At 41.9% G+C, this 17046-nt stretch overlaps 1 protein-coding gene across 3 annotated transcripts in view; it reads left to right on the top strand.

The window, feature by feature from the left end:
• Nucleotides 1–17046, top strand: part of grm2b (glutamate receptor, metabotropic 2b) — a 50466-nt gene that overhangs the window by 2232 nt on the left and 31188 nt on the right. The window contains exons 1-2 of one of the 3 annotated variants that reach the window (XM_050039127.1): nt 5853–6389; nt 11063–11601. In XM_050039127.1, the coding sequence (XP_049895084.1) occupies nt 11092–11601 (510 nt within the window). In that variant the 5' untranslated portion in view covers nt 5853–6389; nt 11063–11091. Of the gene's footprint in view, nt 1–5852; nt 6390–10973; nt 11602–17046 lie in introns of those variants that run through there. The other 2 variants (XM_050039125.1, XM_050039126.1) reach the window with 2 other exon arrangements.

The raw sequence follows: 17046 nt of genomic DNA, 5'->3' as shown, positions 1-17046 counted from the left end.
GCAACAACAGGTTAAAAAGACAAAGATATAGTTAGAAGCTAAAGCCGAACTATAGGCTACAGATCACTGTAAAAGTGAACCACCACATCACTGCTGATCGCCACAGAAGACAATGAATATAAAGGGAGACTTTGCTGATATTGAACCAGCTGTGTGGCATCGCAGTGTGTGCAGATGAATGGTGTTTGGCTTAGCCTCAGTGCTGCTGCCAGCACCCGGACCTCTACTGCCAGATGGGCAGGGATCTCCAAGGGAAGTCAAACAATGTTCATCTGCACACACTGTGATGACACACAGCTGGTTCAATATCAGCAAAGTTTCCCTGCTTCCCTTCACTGGTTCCTGTACAGCAAAAGCAGCATGTGTATACATTCAGTAGGCTATATCTTCAGTAGCTAGCTAGCTAACCCTACACTTTTCAGGGTTTGATTTTGGTTTTGGAACAGGGAAGAAACGCATATCTTTGTCATTAATACACGACGTGCCCCAGGCACAACATTTAGCTCCAAATCCACAAAACCAGCCTGAAAATGAAGGAAATCTGAAACGACTGCATTAGAGTCAATGGAGCACAGCTGTATTGTTGTTGAACCCTGGTCTGAGCCGGCCCGATGCTACATTATGGTGGGCGGGACTTAGCGAAGGGTCAATTAGACTATTTCAGCCCAGAGGAAACTTGCAGATAAGAGGGCATCTTATTTAAATTAAAGCTATTATAAATAATGATTAACAACACATTACAGTCACATTGCATTAAGCTTCTCTCCCTGACCGAGGCTATTAAGTGCTTATCCAATCAGGGATCTGTTTACTGAGTTATCTGGATGACTGACTGAAACCTGAAACAAATCTTGGACACTACAAAGTTATCCAGATAACCCAGTAAACCTACTCTTTGGATCCAGACCTCAGGAGCATAATTGTTTATGGCTGAATTGCATTTTTGGGCATCATCAGTGTGGTCTCTGAGGAAACTGATATTACATTCATGGAGATCTTAAGCTGCCTAACTGTTCATCAGAGTCATTATTTCTCTTCACAGTCGCTCGTTAAACTACTGTATGTTCTTACTCCACATGGAAACGCGAAACAACAACAACAACAAACGAGCCTGTTATGGCATCGCTCATTCATTAATTTGCTCTGAATTGGAGTTGCCTCAGAGACTTAATTGGCAGAATGCTGAGCTTTTGCTTGACGAATGCTCTACAAATAAGAAGATCTATAGGGGGTGTTTATGTTTTTCATCTAAATGCTGATTGCTCTAAAGATGCGGTGAAATTCTCAGAGGATGAAGTTAAACGAGATGAATTAGCTTTAAGAGTAAATGTGAAGAGATGCTTTATGTGTGTGTAATTATAAAACCTCTCTGGGAGCTGTGGGTGTACTCCTCTGATTCACATACACATGGGGTTGGAACTTGCTGAGTCCGTGCTGATCTGTGAATTATTTGTACGCTGCAATGTTAATTGTGCACACAGATGGGGCATAGGGAATCTAATCATAACTAGTCTTACATATGGCATCACTGGTGTGACAGAGTAATTATCGCGGTGGGTAAATACTCAGGGCTGGCCGTGTCTTTGGAGGTGTTAGGCGTACTGTTTTATGTCTCTGGGTATGAAAGAATAAATCCGGTTTATTACAACGTGTTTCTTATTTTCTTAGTTTAGGATCGCTGTTCCTGTCAACAATAATCACTTTGTACTCTTAAAAGAAATTGCTGAGATCTGGGACTGCAGTGACATTGCTAAAAATACTTAAAGGGACAGTTCATCTCAAAATCAAAAATACATGTTTTCTCTTCTTACCTGTAGTGCTGTTTATCAATGAGGATTGTTTTGATGTGACATGCAGAGTGTCTGAGACATCAGCTGTAGAGATGTCTGCCCTGTCTCCAATATAATGGAACTAGATGCTCTGTCCCCTTTAGTTTTCAGCCGGGTGTTTGGAACAGACAGAAGACCTCTGCCCAAGGACTTCAGAGTATGTCCTGGCATCTATGCCACTAAGAGGTCGGAGATATAGCTGGGGGAGAGACCATGAAGAGCCTTAAAAGTAATCAGTAAAATCTTAATATCTATTCTGAAACATACTGGGAGCCAGTGTAAAGTCGATTAATAGATTTTTGATTCAGGCAAGAAAAGAGGCTGTTGCAGTAATCCAGGTGTGAAGAGATGAAGGCGTGTAAAATTGTCTCTGTGTCTTTAAAAGTTAAAATGGTATTGTATTTTTAAGGTGATTAAAAACATGATTGCACAAGCTTTGTGACATGTTGCTCAAAACTTAAATTACTGTCAAACCAGACAGATATTATCCAATAGAATAGGGGACCAGTCAAAGGCAGAATTTGGAAAAGTAAACTTGCATCTATGGATGAGAGGCTCATGCTCATGACAGCACAAGATTTAAACATTAATGTTGTCCTCCTCAGCTGTGTTGTAACGTTAGCTCAGTGATGCTAGGTGAGTTAGCAGTAGATGCACGCTTCCTTCTGCGTGGTGATACAGTTGGCAGGTGTAGTTCAGTAGAATGAGAACAGCGTAGTCTGATGATTTCGCGCTTTGAGCACCACAAGCTGAGTGCCACCTAGTTCCATTATATTGGAGAGAAGGCAGACTTCTCAATGGCTGATATCTCCAACACTCAACAACATTCTCACTCTAACCTCGTCACATATCGACGTTTGGTCATGGACCTTCCTCGTCCAGATATGACGTGAAAGGTACCCTGGGTGCGTTGGTTGTTGATGTTCTGGGTCGCCGTGTCAAGTTCTGCCTGCTACATGCATTGTCTTCTTTCAAAATACACTTCCGTTTTCACAGGAAATTTACCGTTTACATACAGTCTCTTTCAAAATAAACGCCCTTCGTCAGTACAGCAGCATGAATTGATATTTTTTTTCCTCCAACAACTGATGCATGTGTTTGGGTTTAGGCAACAAAAGCAAGTGGTTAGGTTTAGGAAAAACGAACAGGGTTTGGCTTTAGAATCTTACGGGATGCCAACACCGGTCTCTTTGGTTAAGGTTGGTGTTTGTTGGATCGCCGGATTTCAGCGACTTTGGAGTGAGACCGGGCTCTATTGAACTACACCCACCAACTGTATCGCTATGCAGAAGGAAGCGTGCATCTCCAGGCGAAAGGCTCATGCTCATGACAGCACAAGATGTAAACATGTTGGTAAAGATTCTCAGTCATCCAGGTCACGGTAATCTTTACTGCTGTATCGTAGGCAACTGGACTCGCTTGAGTTTCTTGAAGACTGAAGGAGCCTCTCAGTTCACGAACTGCAGAAGCCTCCTGGATGAGAGGTGAAATGTCCTCAAGAATTTCAAGCAAGTCCTGTTGCCTATGATACAGCACTTAAGATCACAAGATGTAAACATCAGTGGTGTCTACATCTCAATAGCTGATATCTCCAACCCTCAACAACTCACCAAAACAACCTAGGCTGATAAATAGTGCTACAGGTGAGAGGGAAAATATTTATTTTAGGTTGAACTGTGCCTTGAATGTGCACCTGCTGCACATGCAGTATTTGTGGACACATTGTTTCCTGTCCAAAGAGGTATTATTGCCACTATTACAAGTGCAGTCACGTTGTGTTTTACCTCCAAATAGTTTCAGTGATCTGACTAAACTCTTGGCTTGTTTACAAAGCTTGGCTTCTATCTGGTTGTCTGACTGCTCCAGTTTATTGCCACACTGGACTTTGTTTCTTTCTGTCCTCCCAGCAATTACTTTAATGAGTAGAGTGTAATCATGGCCAATAGAAATAAGGCCAAAATTATAATAAGAACCAAGTTGTAATTCAACAGAATGATCCTGAAAGCAAGGATGAACTGTCGGGGAGGGAAGCTGTGACCTTCCAGTTCCAGGATGGTCTCCGGCTATTAAGTAATCACGCTGCTTAAAGGGGCAGTTCACCTGGATGCAAACAAACAAATGAAATTTATTTTGTGCTGGTTCACACTGAATTAATATTTCATCCAGTGTGAACCAGCACAAAACAAATGAAATTTATTTTCTGCTGGTTCACACTGGATGAAATATTAATTGGGAAAACCTTCCAGTCTGCAGACCTTGGTAGAAACAGATGTTTATAAAAGACAGAAAAACCAGACTATTTCATCAGCGGGAAGCAATACTTCTGTTAAAAGCTTGTTTGTTTGTAATAATACCAAATGTTTCCACTCTCGTGAATATCAACAAACTCACAAACACCACACAGAGAATCTAAATTGTTGATTTTGCACTGATTGTTTTGTCATCCTTTATCAACGCTGAATTATCAGAGACCCATGAAGAGAGCAGCAGTCAGACTGATGTGCACTGACCACTGGCTTGGAGCGCTTTGTCTCTGTCCTCTATAATTTCACTCGACATTAATTGGCATGTTCCTATCTAAACTCTGCATTCCGCCCACATGCCCTCAACTATTGTAATGTAAACTACAATTCTATTTCAGGAGGAAATTGGTCCCTTTGTGTTAGCTGAGGGAATTATGCAACAAGCAGGACCCGCTCGTCATTTTAATTGCCATTGTACACAGAAAAAAGTTTTTCTCTCCGCAACCCCCTAACTGCAAAGTAGCTATTGTTAGTGCGGGAATGAAACATTTGAAAATGTGAGATGTGTTTTGCATGAGTGTGTGAGAGGTGGGAAAAGGTGAGGTGAGGTGCTTGAGCGTGTGAAGGTGTCAGAATTCATACTGAATGAATTTAAGGTCATGAATATTTCCTGATTTAATTGTAACTGGTTGCCCAGTGGGATACTGAGTTGGACACAAAAAACCCAAACTGGTGCAGCAGACCTGTTCTGCACTCCTCGCTAATTATGCAACAAGAATGTTGCTGATGTAATATTGTTTGGGCTGAGAGAAAAAAGTGCACAGCCCGTTGCATGAAATGGTGTCTCTGCAGAATGCTACAGAGCAACATGTAGTATGGTTAACCTTAATTACCAGTGAGACTTTGAAGTGCTCCACTGTTGGCTGCACTGCTTTTAAATAGTTAATAGGCTGAATCACTACACTGAGGGTCATTCGTTTGGTCCATGACAACCATTTTTTACCTGCGTCATGTTTGTGTTTATTCAGAGATATTTGCAACAACACATTAGGGTGAATTATGTATTTTCTATTTGATTCAACCTTGAGCTCAAGTGTGTCTTCATCCCACCACATGAGCTGAGCTGCAGATTAAATGATGTGAACTCTCACTGCTTTTGATAGTTTTATATGTGTGTGTGTGGGAAGTTGTAGCCTTTTTAGTGGAAAACAAACTGTGCAAGGTACCTCTCGAGTTTGTGAAGAGCTGTGCCACTCATCTGGAGTGTGATTCAGTTTTAATGAGATGGAGGTGAATGAGGAGCTGGCCAGCCTTCATAGAGGAGGAGAGAGAGGAGAGAAAAAAAAAAGTTGATGCTCATTTCTCTTTTCTCATCTTTCTAAATTTAGCTGGAGAGCTGCAGCGCCTTTGTTTTGTCTATTTGGAAAGTTTTTTTTTTTTTTAAGAGAGAGAGATAGAGAGAAGGAGGTTTGTCATTAAAATTTAGACTGACACAATACAAGCTGTGTCCCACAGGGGAATGCAACTGATGAGGAGCCACTTAAAAAATAGACGCATGTGAGAAGTTGGAAACAGGATTTGAGATTTTCTGATTAATGCACTTTCGTCATTGTTTTTATTCTTAACTCCTGCATACTAAACAGCGCCTAGCTTATTTTTTGTCATTATTTTTCAGTCGGCTCCGATGTCGCTGCCTCGCAAACAAACGCAAAATGATGAAGCACAGTGAGGTTCTCTGAGAGGCGAGAGCGCAGCGTCGACTCCTCGTTGCGCTCATTATAGCTGTGGAGCTGCAGAGAGCGGCTGCAAAGGAGCGCTGCGATTCCTCAACAGCTCTTGTTTTTGAAGTTGATCTCACTTCCCAAGGAGAAGAGACTATAGGGAATCTAACGCAAAAATAATAAAGTATAACCACAGATTACTTTAGATTCACCTGGCAGACACATATAGGGGAGAATCCGTCGCGCATCGTTGCTGTCCGTCGATGCGAGTGGACACATGAGCACTTGGGCGGTGGGTAGGCTGTACTGCTCCGGTCTGTAGGCTTGTTGTACACACGGTGGCAGGCACGCAGGCAGGCAGGCAGGCACAAGTTGGGAGAGCACCGAGAGGAGTTTGACAGACTTGCCAATGTGAGCAACACTTCAGAACCAAGGACAGATCCAAACCGCTGCATGGCAAACATGCTCAAAGTGAACAACATCTGGACTGCGCTCGTCACATGAAGGCTCTGCACGTTGCCTCTGTATTGTCGCACGGCTTGTGGGAAGGAGACCTGCAGATATATCCGGCAAGAAACATCTAGTGCTACAACCAGGTAAGACACCAGCACTTAGGAACTCTGATTTTAAGATGGTTTTCTCATGGAAATTACTTTGTGTGCGCATTTTCCTTTGCGTTTTGGATCATTTTGTCCTTATTGTGAGATTTGATCACCACTGCCTCAGCTTTAAATCCAAAATGATCAGCTGATGACATTTTCCCAACATGCCTCTTGCACTTTAATCTCACATATCCCTCACAGCATCCAAACTTGATATAGTGCACACTACTTTACCATTACACCAGCCAACACCTGAGTGTGGCAGCATATCTTGGGATGAATATGTGAAGGTGTTCCCCACTTGGCACGAGGGGATGTTCAGCATAATCAGCCACGATTGTCTCAACTAAAAATTGCATAATCTAATATCACACTTGCTCCTGTTGAGCCAATCAGAGCTTTTGTTTTCAGACAGTGCCCTAACAAGGGGGTTGTTTCCAGTTTGCAAGATTCATCAAAGTGTTTATTGGAAACTCATTTGGCACAGGGCGAATCTGTCATCGTGGATCAGACAAGATGTGATGTAGCAGTGGGATTTCTCTCTAGATTTGTTGTAGTTTACTGTAAAGTCACCACCATGTCTGCATAAATGTATCAGATGGTGCCACCAACATTCAATAACAGACTTGTTGTAGTCTCTCACTCTTATGTGTGCACTTTCTCTCTCTGTCTCAGATTTAGACACATTAAGTTTCTTTTTTTATGAATAAACACCCAGGTGAGATATTAGCGCCGTAAAGTCATCTGTAGTTCCTGCGAGCTAACCAGGCTGACTGATTCCCCCCTGTGCTATTTTGATGAAATGATGCACTTGATCTATGCTCAAATTCACAATCCAGCCGGCTGCTCGCCACCACAGAGGCATACTAATTCCTTCAGCTGACAAGTCCAGGTGGAGGGATAAACTGTGTCCCCACTGGAGATGATATAAAGATGGAAATCATTAGAAGAGTTATGGTGGCTGCAGCATTTTTCTTCTTTTGTGTGCATGTGTTTCACTAGCTGTAAATAAATATCTTTTGCTTTGAACAGCTAGTTCCAGTCATGTAGAGGATCATTAAGGGGTGATGATGGTAAATGGTGCAGGTGATTCGTCTCGTGTGCTCTGATGGAATAGCTGGATAATGTGACAATTTGTTGCTCGGTGTCATATTAAGAACATCAAGGGGAAGAAGATGACACTTTGTCCATAATCCATCTTGTGGAGTGTGTCATAATAATGAGCGCAAGAGATACTACTGCAATAAATTATTATGTCAGCGTTCGTCACGTCATCATTGGAAAGCAGTATTTTAGATAAATCTCATGGGACAAGTGCTGCGTTTAGGCTGTTATTACTCAACAGGCTTAATGATTCATGTGTAGTGGATTAGACACTAAATTAAATGTCATGTCATGTAGGTTCAAATACTCAACAATGTGCCAAACAAATCTGAGGGCAGAGCCTGAGCGCTTGAGGTGATGTTAGGTGATGATCATTAATAAAGTTATTATGCAGCATAGTATTAAATAACACATCAACTAAATTGATACTTGTATGATCATAGTGGATTTTGTCAACAACAACAAACAGGTGGTTAACCTTTTAGGTCTTTGTCCTGCCCTCAACACCACAAAACATCTCTTTAGCTCATTTTGCAGACATGCATAGCATTGTATTTCTCCATGGATATATGTACATAGTATGTGCCAATCACTATCAACACTGAAAGCGACTCTGCAGTGAGTCACACATTACACATTAGCTATATTTGGATAAGACAAATGGTGTTCTCAGAGCATCTTGTTGGCGAAATCCTTGCTGTCCCGCACGGGAGCAGTAGTGCATTAGCTGATGGTTCAAAGCTGAGTAAAGCACACTGCCTTTTCTTTTTGAACTTGCATTTCAGAGGGAATATTGTGCTGAGACATCTGGGGAGCGGGCGACTCGCTCAGCCTAGTGCCAGTGTGACAGCCGTTTCTACATCAAGATGGTTTTAATGATGTGATCGAGGCCTGATAGGAGCTACTTTACAACTAAGCAGAGCCTGATGTGAGCTGATTTCACCGCTCCCATTTAATAAGCGGTTCAAATATTGGTAGAAAATATGCTAGTTGTGCTTCATGTCCACCTCAGAGGCTGCAGCATTTATTTGCACTTCTTAAAGGTTTATGATAGGCTCTTCCGGACCTCCAGCCTCACTTTGGCCTAGTTTGCGTAGGCCTGCCTAATTGGCTGTTCCTTATTGCACCATTAATTCACACTGTGACCTAGTCTTTGCAACCAGAAAGCCCCCCATCTGCTCCGGCAGACAGCACAGAGGAGCAATTAGACTCTTAATGTTGAACTCTTCAAGCTACTTTCTCACCTTGGTTCTAATAATAGGGTAAAATGTGGCGTGGCAATATCACACACCTGCACATACTGTCCAAGACACACAGTCGGTCTGAGACACATTTTACATTACGATTTCACACATTACGACATGTAATCCTCTCAGCTGGATGGAGGGTAGTGGATTCATCAATGTTCCTTAAGGTTTCCCACCCACAACCTGATGTAATATTTATCTAGGGGGAACCTCAGCATTCATTACACTTTTTCCTCCTCGTTTTCTCTGTTGTTTGTTGCTTGCACTGCTCCCGAGATGTCAAAGGATATTCTTCAAATGTCCCTGCACAAGCATGCTTACTCACACACGCACACACACATACTTGTGCTTCTATCTTTGTGAGGACCTTCATTGACATAATGCTTTCCCTAGCCCCTTACCCTAACCTTTACCATCACAACTGAATGCCTAACCCCAACTGTTACCCTGACTCTAACCTAAACCTAATTGTAATAATCTTCAAACAGGCTCGTAAAGAAGCGAGAAGCGGCTAAAATGTCCTCACTTTCCAAAAATGTCCTCACTCCGTCGGTTAAAAACGGTTCGGTCCTCACTATGTAGCAAGGACAAGGATGTACATACATACACACACACACACACACACACACACACATCAGATGAACTTATCTATGTGTAGATGCAGAAACTGGTGTTTTGTAACCTACCCCTGAATACCCCGCTGTGTGGGGTTTCTGCCTCTGTGAGCACAGGAAACAGAACACACACATGGATCGAATAAAATCGCTGTTAAGGATGCTGCTAATAATAGAAGTGATAATACATTTGGGTATACAAGTAACACATTTTTCATGTAATGTTACAGTGTCAGTGACAACACTGTGTGGCAGAATAGGAAAAAGTCACTAATAAGCTCCCCACTGCTTGTTATTGAAGAGGGGAGCGGTGGCACATTGTACAGTCCAAACTGCAGCCAAGCTCTGCGCGTGACTCCTCTAAAATCTGATTTTGTATTTAAATGACATAAAATAAAATCTAACACACACTCACAGGCAATTTCCGTTGATTTAATGTGTCATTTTGCATCCCTCTAACTTTCAAACGCTGATTTATTCCAGGATAAAGATATGTTAATAATCGTCCCAAAAAACTCTAAGTTATGAGTCATTAAAAGTCCATCCTCTCCATGTAAAGGCTGCTATTATCAATCTGTTTGCTGAACCTGTGTGTGTGTGTGTGTGTGTGTGTGTGTGATGAATGTGATGAATGACTGTGTTTGAAAGAAAGCGGATTGGTTTCCTCTTTCTGTGATTGAAGCAGCCCACCTCCCTAATCAGACATCATAACAACTCCTGCTGAGGCCCAAACCTGTAACCTCCACATGATAGGAATCTATATTAGCATACATGTCTCACTGCCCACTTCCCTGCAGTCCAACCCTTATTTTTTACCCACCATGTTTCCATGGCAACCCCAGCCATTGAGGAGAACCGCCATCTATGTGATATCTCGGTTGTAAGCTTGGAAATTACGCTTCACTTGAGAGGTGCCTTAAATATCTATAAATGTTTGATGCGGTCACTCGGCAGAGTTTGTCTTTCAGATAAAACTGCAGTGATTATATTTCACGCTGGAATCGCAGAGCGCTGGGATGAAATAATCTGTAGTTCTGTTTCACTTCAAAAAGTAACTCATAGGATTCGTAGCCCAATTTCAGCCTCCTGGCAAAACCGTCTCGGGTTTAGACTGTCCAATAATAGCTTTATTTGTCTGTAACTTTTCTATAGATCGCATTTTGCTGAGAAAAAAACAACAAAGTTCAGACAAAAATCGATAAGAAAACAGTAAAGAACCACTTGCAAGAGAAAGTTTAGATATAAACTAGATGCTTTCATGCTGCTATATGCCTTTGTGTGACCGTTTCATATGTTTGAATAACCCTGTGGGTGCAAAGCTGAAAGAGGTTAATGACAGTAATGAAAATCTGTGGAAAAAAAAATGCAAAAAAAAGCTGTCAGTGGGCGTCAGTAATGCACATTCTAAGACATATGATCATTTTATTACTCTGTTTTAAATTGCTCTGTTTTATTTTCTCATTAGTGTAAATGTGTTTTCTGCCCGCAGGTGCTGTTACACCTGAACAGATAGATAGATAGATAGATAGATAGATAGATAGATAGATAGATCATGGTGAAATAAGGTTCATGCTTGATTAACTGGGTAATTAGTGTTTCTTTGATTCACTCAGGAAATATCAAAGATGCTGCACCCACTGAGAGAAGACTTGAAAGCGATCCGCCTCCAGTCTCTGTGAACCTCTGCTCCTCTCTACTTCAGCCTGCTGAACCCTGCCACCTGATCCTGCCATGCTGAGTGTAGTGCTCTGCCCCAGGTCGCTGGCCAAGTCTGCCCATTACTGGCCTCTCCACATGCTCCTGCTGGAGCTGCTGATACCGGGGGTCCTGCCCAACATCTCCAGATTACCACCCGCGGCCAAACGGGAGATCATCATGGACGGGGACTTGGTAATTGGAGGCCTGTTCCCGGTGCACCAAAAAGGTGATGGCACGGAGGACTGTGGTAAGATAAACGAAGAGAGAGGGATCCAGAGATTGGAAGCCATGCTGCTGGCACTTGATGAGATTAACTCCAGCGATCGCATCCTTCCCGGACTCCAGCTGGGGGCCCACATCCTGGACACCTGCTCCAAGGACACATATGCTCTGGAGCAGTCTCTAGATTTCGTAAGGGCCTCCCTCACCAAGGTGCATGATCCAGGCTTCATCTGCCCAGACGGCTCCAGACCTGTCCAAAACGAGGTTCCACTGGCCATCTCCGGGGTCATTGGAGGATCCTACAGCGACGTTTCCATTCAGGTAAAGAAGCAAATGAATTTATCTTCCAAACGATAACCATGACCTTTCCCTCAACTTAAAGGTTCATCCCAAACTCAAAAATACAAATTTTCCCCTTACCCGAAGTGCTGTTTATCAGTCTAGATTGTTTTAGTGTGAGTTGCAGAGTGTTGGAGATATCGGCTGTAGAGATGTCTGCCTTCTCTTGAATATAATGGAACTAGATGGCACTCGACTTGTGGTGCTCAAAGTGCCAAAAACTGCGTTTGAAAAACTCAACAGCAATGTCTCTTTCCAGAAATCACGACCTGGTTACTCAAGATAATCCACAGACCTTGTTGTGAGCAGTTTTATGAAGGACCTATTTTCTTGCTACTGAACTACACCCACCAACTGTATCAATGCACGGAAGGAAGTTTGCATCTACTGTTACCTCACCTAACACTACTGAGCTAGCTAACGTTACAATTCAGCTGAAGAGGACGTCATTAATGTTTACATCTCACACTGTCACAACACAAGCCTCTCATCCATGAGTAGATGCATGTTTTCATTTGAGCACCACAAGCCAAGTGCCATCTCGTTTTATTGAATTCAAGGTAAGAGGATAAATGTTTATTTCTGATTTTGGGGTGAACTGTGCAGATTTTGTAGAAAGCAAGACTTTAAAGGTCCAGCGTGTAAGATTTAGAGGCATCTAGTGGTGAGGGTGCAGAACTGAAACTTTTCTCATGTGCCAAACATGAGCCCCTTTTACACTGCCAGATTTTCCGTGAATGTTGGGCCGTTTTGCTGGCAAGCTGCGAGCGTTTAGACACACGGAGCCGGACTGGCGAGTTGATCCGAGGTGCCCAATTTTCCGCCTTGTAGGGTAGACATATTGGCGGAACCCTTTAAGTTTAAACAAACCGAGGTGGCCTTCCGCAACGGGAGGGGCTGTTGATGACTTGTGGGAGGAGCTGTTGATGACGCCGCACATGCGACCCACTGGCGGTGGATAAACAGGAAACAGCTGATAGCAGGAATGAGCAGCTAGTAGCAAGAGGGAAACGCAAACCTGACAGACACAGTAAAGATGAGCAACTGGGGAGACAAGTAATTGCGCGCCCTCCTTGCCCTCGCAAACGAAGAGGCCATTAACCGTCAAATGACAGGAACGGTGAAGAATGGGCCAACTTATGAGAGCATCGCCGAAGGACTAACCAGCCGCGGCTTCCCTCCCATGTCACTGGTTACGTCACAGGCTGAGCTACACGTTTTGTTACTTGCTCACGCCCCCCATTGCCCTGAAAAAGGCGCATTCTGTATAAACAAAAGTAGGAAGGCGGCATTTTGCTGCACTCCCCGATTTTGTTTTTATACTGCCAATGCTGAAAGAAGACTGATTGGGCTTTTCTGCAAATTTGCACCATTCCTTTTTAAAAAGGGCTTATGTAGTAGAATGGTGGCTGATGCAAAAACACAAAAATGGCTCTATCTAGAGCCAGTGTTTGCTTTGTCCCTTTTGGGCTACTGTAGAAACAACATAGTGGACTCTGTGGTTGAGGACTCACTCCATATTCATAAATGGCTCCTCTAGGTCACAAAACACAAGAATTCATATTTTCAGGTGATTATACACTAATGAAAACATATGAATGTCATACACCATTTCCGCCATTAGATGCCCCTAAATCCAACACATTTGACCTTTAATATACTGTGGCACTGCACAGAACTAGCAATAATAATAATAATAATAATGATAATAATAATAATAATGTGCTTTGCAGAATCCATTATTAATATCCATATTCTTATAGGGTTGGGATTTCTTTGTTTTTATTTGGTTTAAGCTTCAATATAATTAAAAGCTGTAAACATAATCTCAGAGTCGCCTAGAGCTATGTAAGTCAATCACAGTCCAATAGTTTGAATGCACACATATCACTTCTGTATTTGTGTATAATTTCCATATGGACACAAATTCACTGTACTGTTTTTGAAAATTAAAAGTCAAAATTAAAAGTTACCCCAGACAATATCTCAGGTTTTTTTTCTTGAAGAAATTTTGCTTAAATATGGAATAAATTACTAAACTCTATGAGTCCTTAGATCATGACCTCCTCAGTGACACATGTCCATTAAAAAAGAAGGTGCAAAAAGGATTTCCTGGACGTGTTATGTGATCAATTATTTGTCATATTTAAGTAGAAGACCCCCCTATCAAAACTGAACAGTAACACATGGGTTTCATATTAATGCCTTTCAGTAAAAGTGAGATAAAGTAATTGTTGTCATATGGCACCACCATGCAATAAAGGGTTAATAGGTAGGCGTCATATTCCTGTTTTATTTATAACCTACTCACCAAAGTCCCAATGTTTCATCTGCATATTTACTCCTACCATCGTCATTTCTGTGAATATTTCAGTTACTTTGAAATTTTACAAAGTAAATATTTTGCAACTTGAAGAACTTTTATACCTCACAGAAAACCCACACTAATTTCATCCATCCATTTCTTCTTTTGGTGTTTCAGTCCGATACTTATACTGCACCCTGACTCACTAACTTGCACCTCACACTTCCACAAACACAGATAATTAGCAAAAAGGCATCTTCACTTTTACCGAGCCCGCAGACTGAACTTAGGCTGAAACAAGAGTCCACCTGGGATGATTTTGTTTTGACACAAAAACATTAACAGAGACATCCATCACTTTGTCAGCGTCTTCATTTCTGCCTTGCAAAGAAAATTGACCTTTCACACACACAAGTATAAAATGCTGCCAGAGGCAATGCGTCTGAGCATAATTAATTATTTCTGATTGCCCTCACACACAATAATTGCTGCGGTGCAGTGACTGTTGGCGGGACAAAATGTGTAGGTATAATTTGGTTACACTTTCCATTAACTTCAATTCACAACACGCACACACACACACACACACACACACACAGCTCTATCTGTTAATTTGCAGCAATGCTTTAGAAGAGTAAACTGTATGCATATAAAGATCATTTTTATTAGCGCATGGCCGTAGCTAATGCTTTAGTCACAGAGACATATTTGCTTTCAGATAACAACAGTTCACATTACAGTGGTACCATTGTTGTCATACTTGTACCCGTAGTGAATGGTTAGCAAGTTGTTTACTGTTATAGTGAATGGAAATCCACTATATACAAAACATGTCATTACATCTTAAAGGTCAAGTGTGTCAGATTTAGGGGGATTTAGTGGCATCTAGTGTTTATGATTGCAGATTGCAACCAGCTGAAACTTCTCCTGATTAAGCCCAGTTCAGACCAATTATTCGCAATGAAACAAAACCATTTTAGAACGCTGCAGAGAAAAGTTGCAGCGGTGTGAACTGGCCATCTGAGCTTGACTCGAGACAGCTGATGGTGTCACCTGCACCTCAGCTGGTCAAATCACCAGTGGCTAGTTTTAGACGTAAAACATGTCAGCCGTTTCTACAGCCAATTGGCTTGTAGTGAAGTCCACTGGTCAAGTCAAAATGACTGCAGACGACGTGTTTGCTTGCTGCCGCAGGTGCTCCGTCCCCACTGAGCCCTCTGTTTCTGTCCTAATATGTGCTGGTGTCAGGTGGTGGGTCACTGCTGCTGCTGCTCACTGTGTGTGCTTATGACCCCCCAACACACACACATTCTCACTGCCTAACTAATTGGTGCTGCTTACTTATATTATTGTGGCGTATTGATTATGAATACAGTCTGATGCTCTTGTTATGTTTTCGCCATTTCACCACTACTACAAATGCAACCATAGCCAGTATCACACTATCACTATCCTCATTCATATTTTAAGATGCTACAAATTATTTTCAGCCTCAAAATAAGCCTCAAAAGCTAGAAATCAGAACAGAAGTACAGAGAGTTGTTGCACTGAGATGATACACCATCTCATCTAGTTGCATTGGTGTGAACCGGCAGGTTTTTAGAATGTTGTAGAATGACGCATTGCAAATAGTTGCCTGTTTCAACTCGTCTCATTGTGAATCTTTGGTCTGAGCTGGGCTTTAGAATTCTTCAGTGTTGATTGTCCAGGAGATGTTTACCTGGATCCAAATTATCTGCAGGGGTCTCTTCCTCTCTAAAACAAATGGACTATGTGATTTAAACCAGTAAAACACTGAATAAAGTTTCAAATAAAAATAAAAAATCTGGACACACTGGACCTTTATATCTGTCATATTTTATACATTTTTGGTCTAGTATAAGTACAAGCGCAATGGTAACATTTTTCCCACCAAAGATTTTTCAATATCACAAAAATGTATTTGGTTTCCAGTGGTCCACACCCAACTCTAATAAAACTATGTGGTTGGCTGCTCATGTCACTGGCCGTGGTCCCTAACTTATTTCCTCCAGTTGTTACATCACACTGTTACATCACACTGACGGACACTTCAGAGTGGCTTGTTCAAATGGGACAATTTCATCACATTAAAAACTTGGTTAAACAACGAGGGCTACCAGCCGCATGCTTTAAATAACACCCCTAAAGGCCACACTAACCCCACATCTCGACAGTTCTTGTCCTCCACAATAACCCTCTTTAAATACACAGAGGACATTCACTTGGCAACATGCTGTGATGGGAAACATCCCTGAATCACAGTCAAGCTGATAAAAACATGCACTGTGTGCACAACAATTACACATACAGTATGACTCATGTTTGAAATTTTCACACATGACATACATTAAGCATTACATGAATATTTATTTTACACCTGAAACTCCTGACGGCTGAATCACTGCTTATGAATATGCCGCAGTGTTTATTCGGCCTAATCAGTGTGCACGCTAAACTGTATGGCATTGTCAGTATAGCTGCTGAAGATGTTCAGCTAATGAATGTGTTTCAAACCACTCAGTTTAAGGCGTCGGGTCATCAGGGTTGATTGTAAAGATAAAGATACAATGATGTTGATGAATGTATTCCAGTGTTTCCCAACAGAGAGATGGAGATTGAGAATCTATTCACCAGCTAAGCCCACAGAGGGAGGGGCGGGGGAGTTTAGGGTGGCGAAATGTATTTTAGTTCATAAATAACATATGAAACAATAAAAGAGCGGTTGATCCTAATTAGCCCAAATAGAAAACAACACAACGGAAGTTCAAAAACCACAGACGCATAGACTAAAGCCACAGTTTATTATTTTCATGCGCTACAATGTTCTCAGGCAATAAAAGTCCTGTTAAGTCCTTGTGTCATATTAATGCTGAAGTAACCTATTAGTTATTTATCACACAGTTTATACTTGATAATCAATTCCTACATGTTTTTAATTTGCAACAAGCCCGGTTCTAGACAGGCATATATGAGGGGGCAGTCATAAATGTGAAGGGGGCATCATGCTCTAGCACATTTTTGCCATAGGTAGAGCTGACAAATAAAGGTCACTCACTCACTCACTCACTCACTCACTCACTCACTCACTCACTCGCAGGATG

The sequence above is a fragment of the Epinephelus moara genome, chromosome 24 (genome assembly GCF_006386435.1).
Source record: "Epinephelus moara isolate mb chromosome 24, YSFRI_EMoa_1.0, whole genome shotgun sequence".
Taxonomy (NCBI): Eukaryota; Metazoa; Chordata; class Actinopteri; order Perciformes; family Serranidae; genus Epinephelus; species Epinephelus moara.
This window is presented reverse-complemented; position numbering and strand designations above follow the sequence as displayed.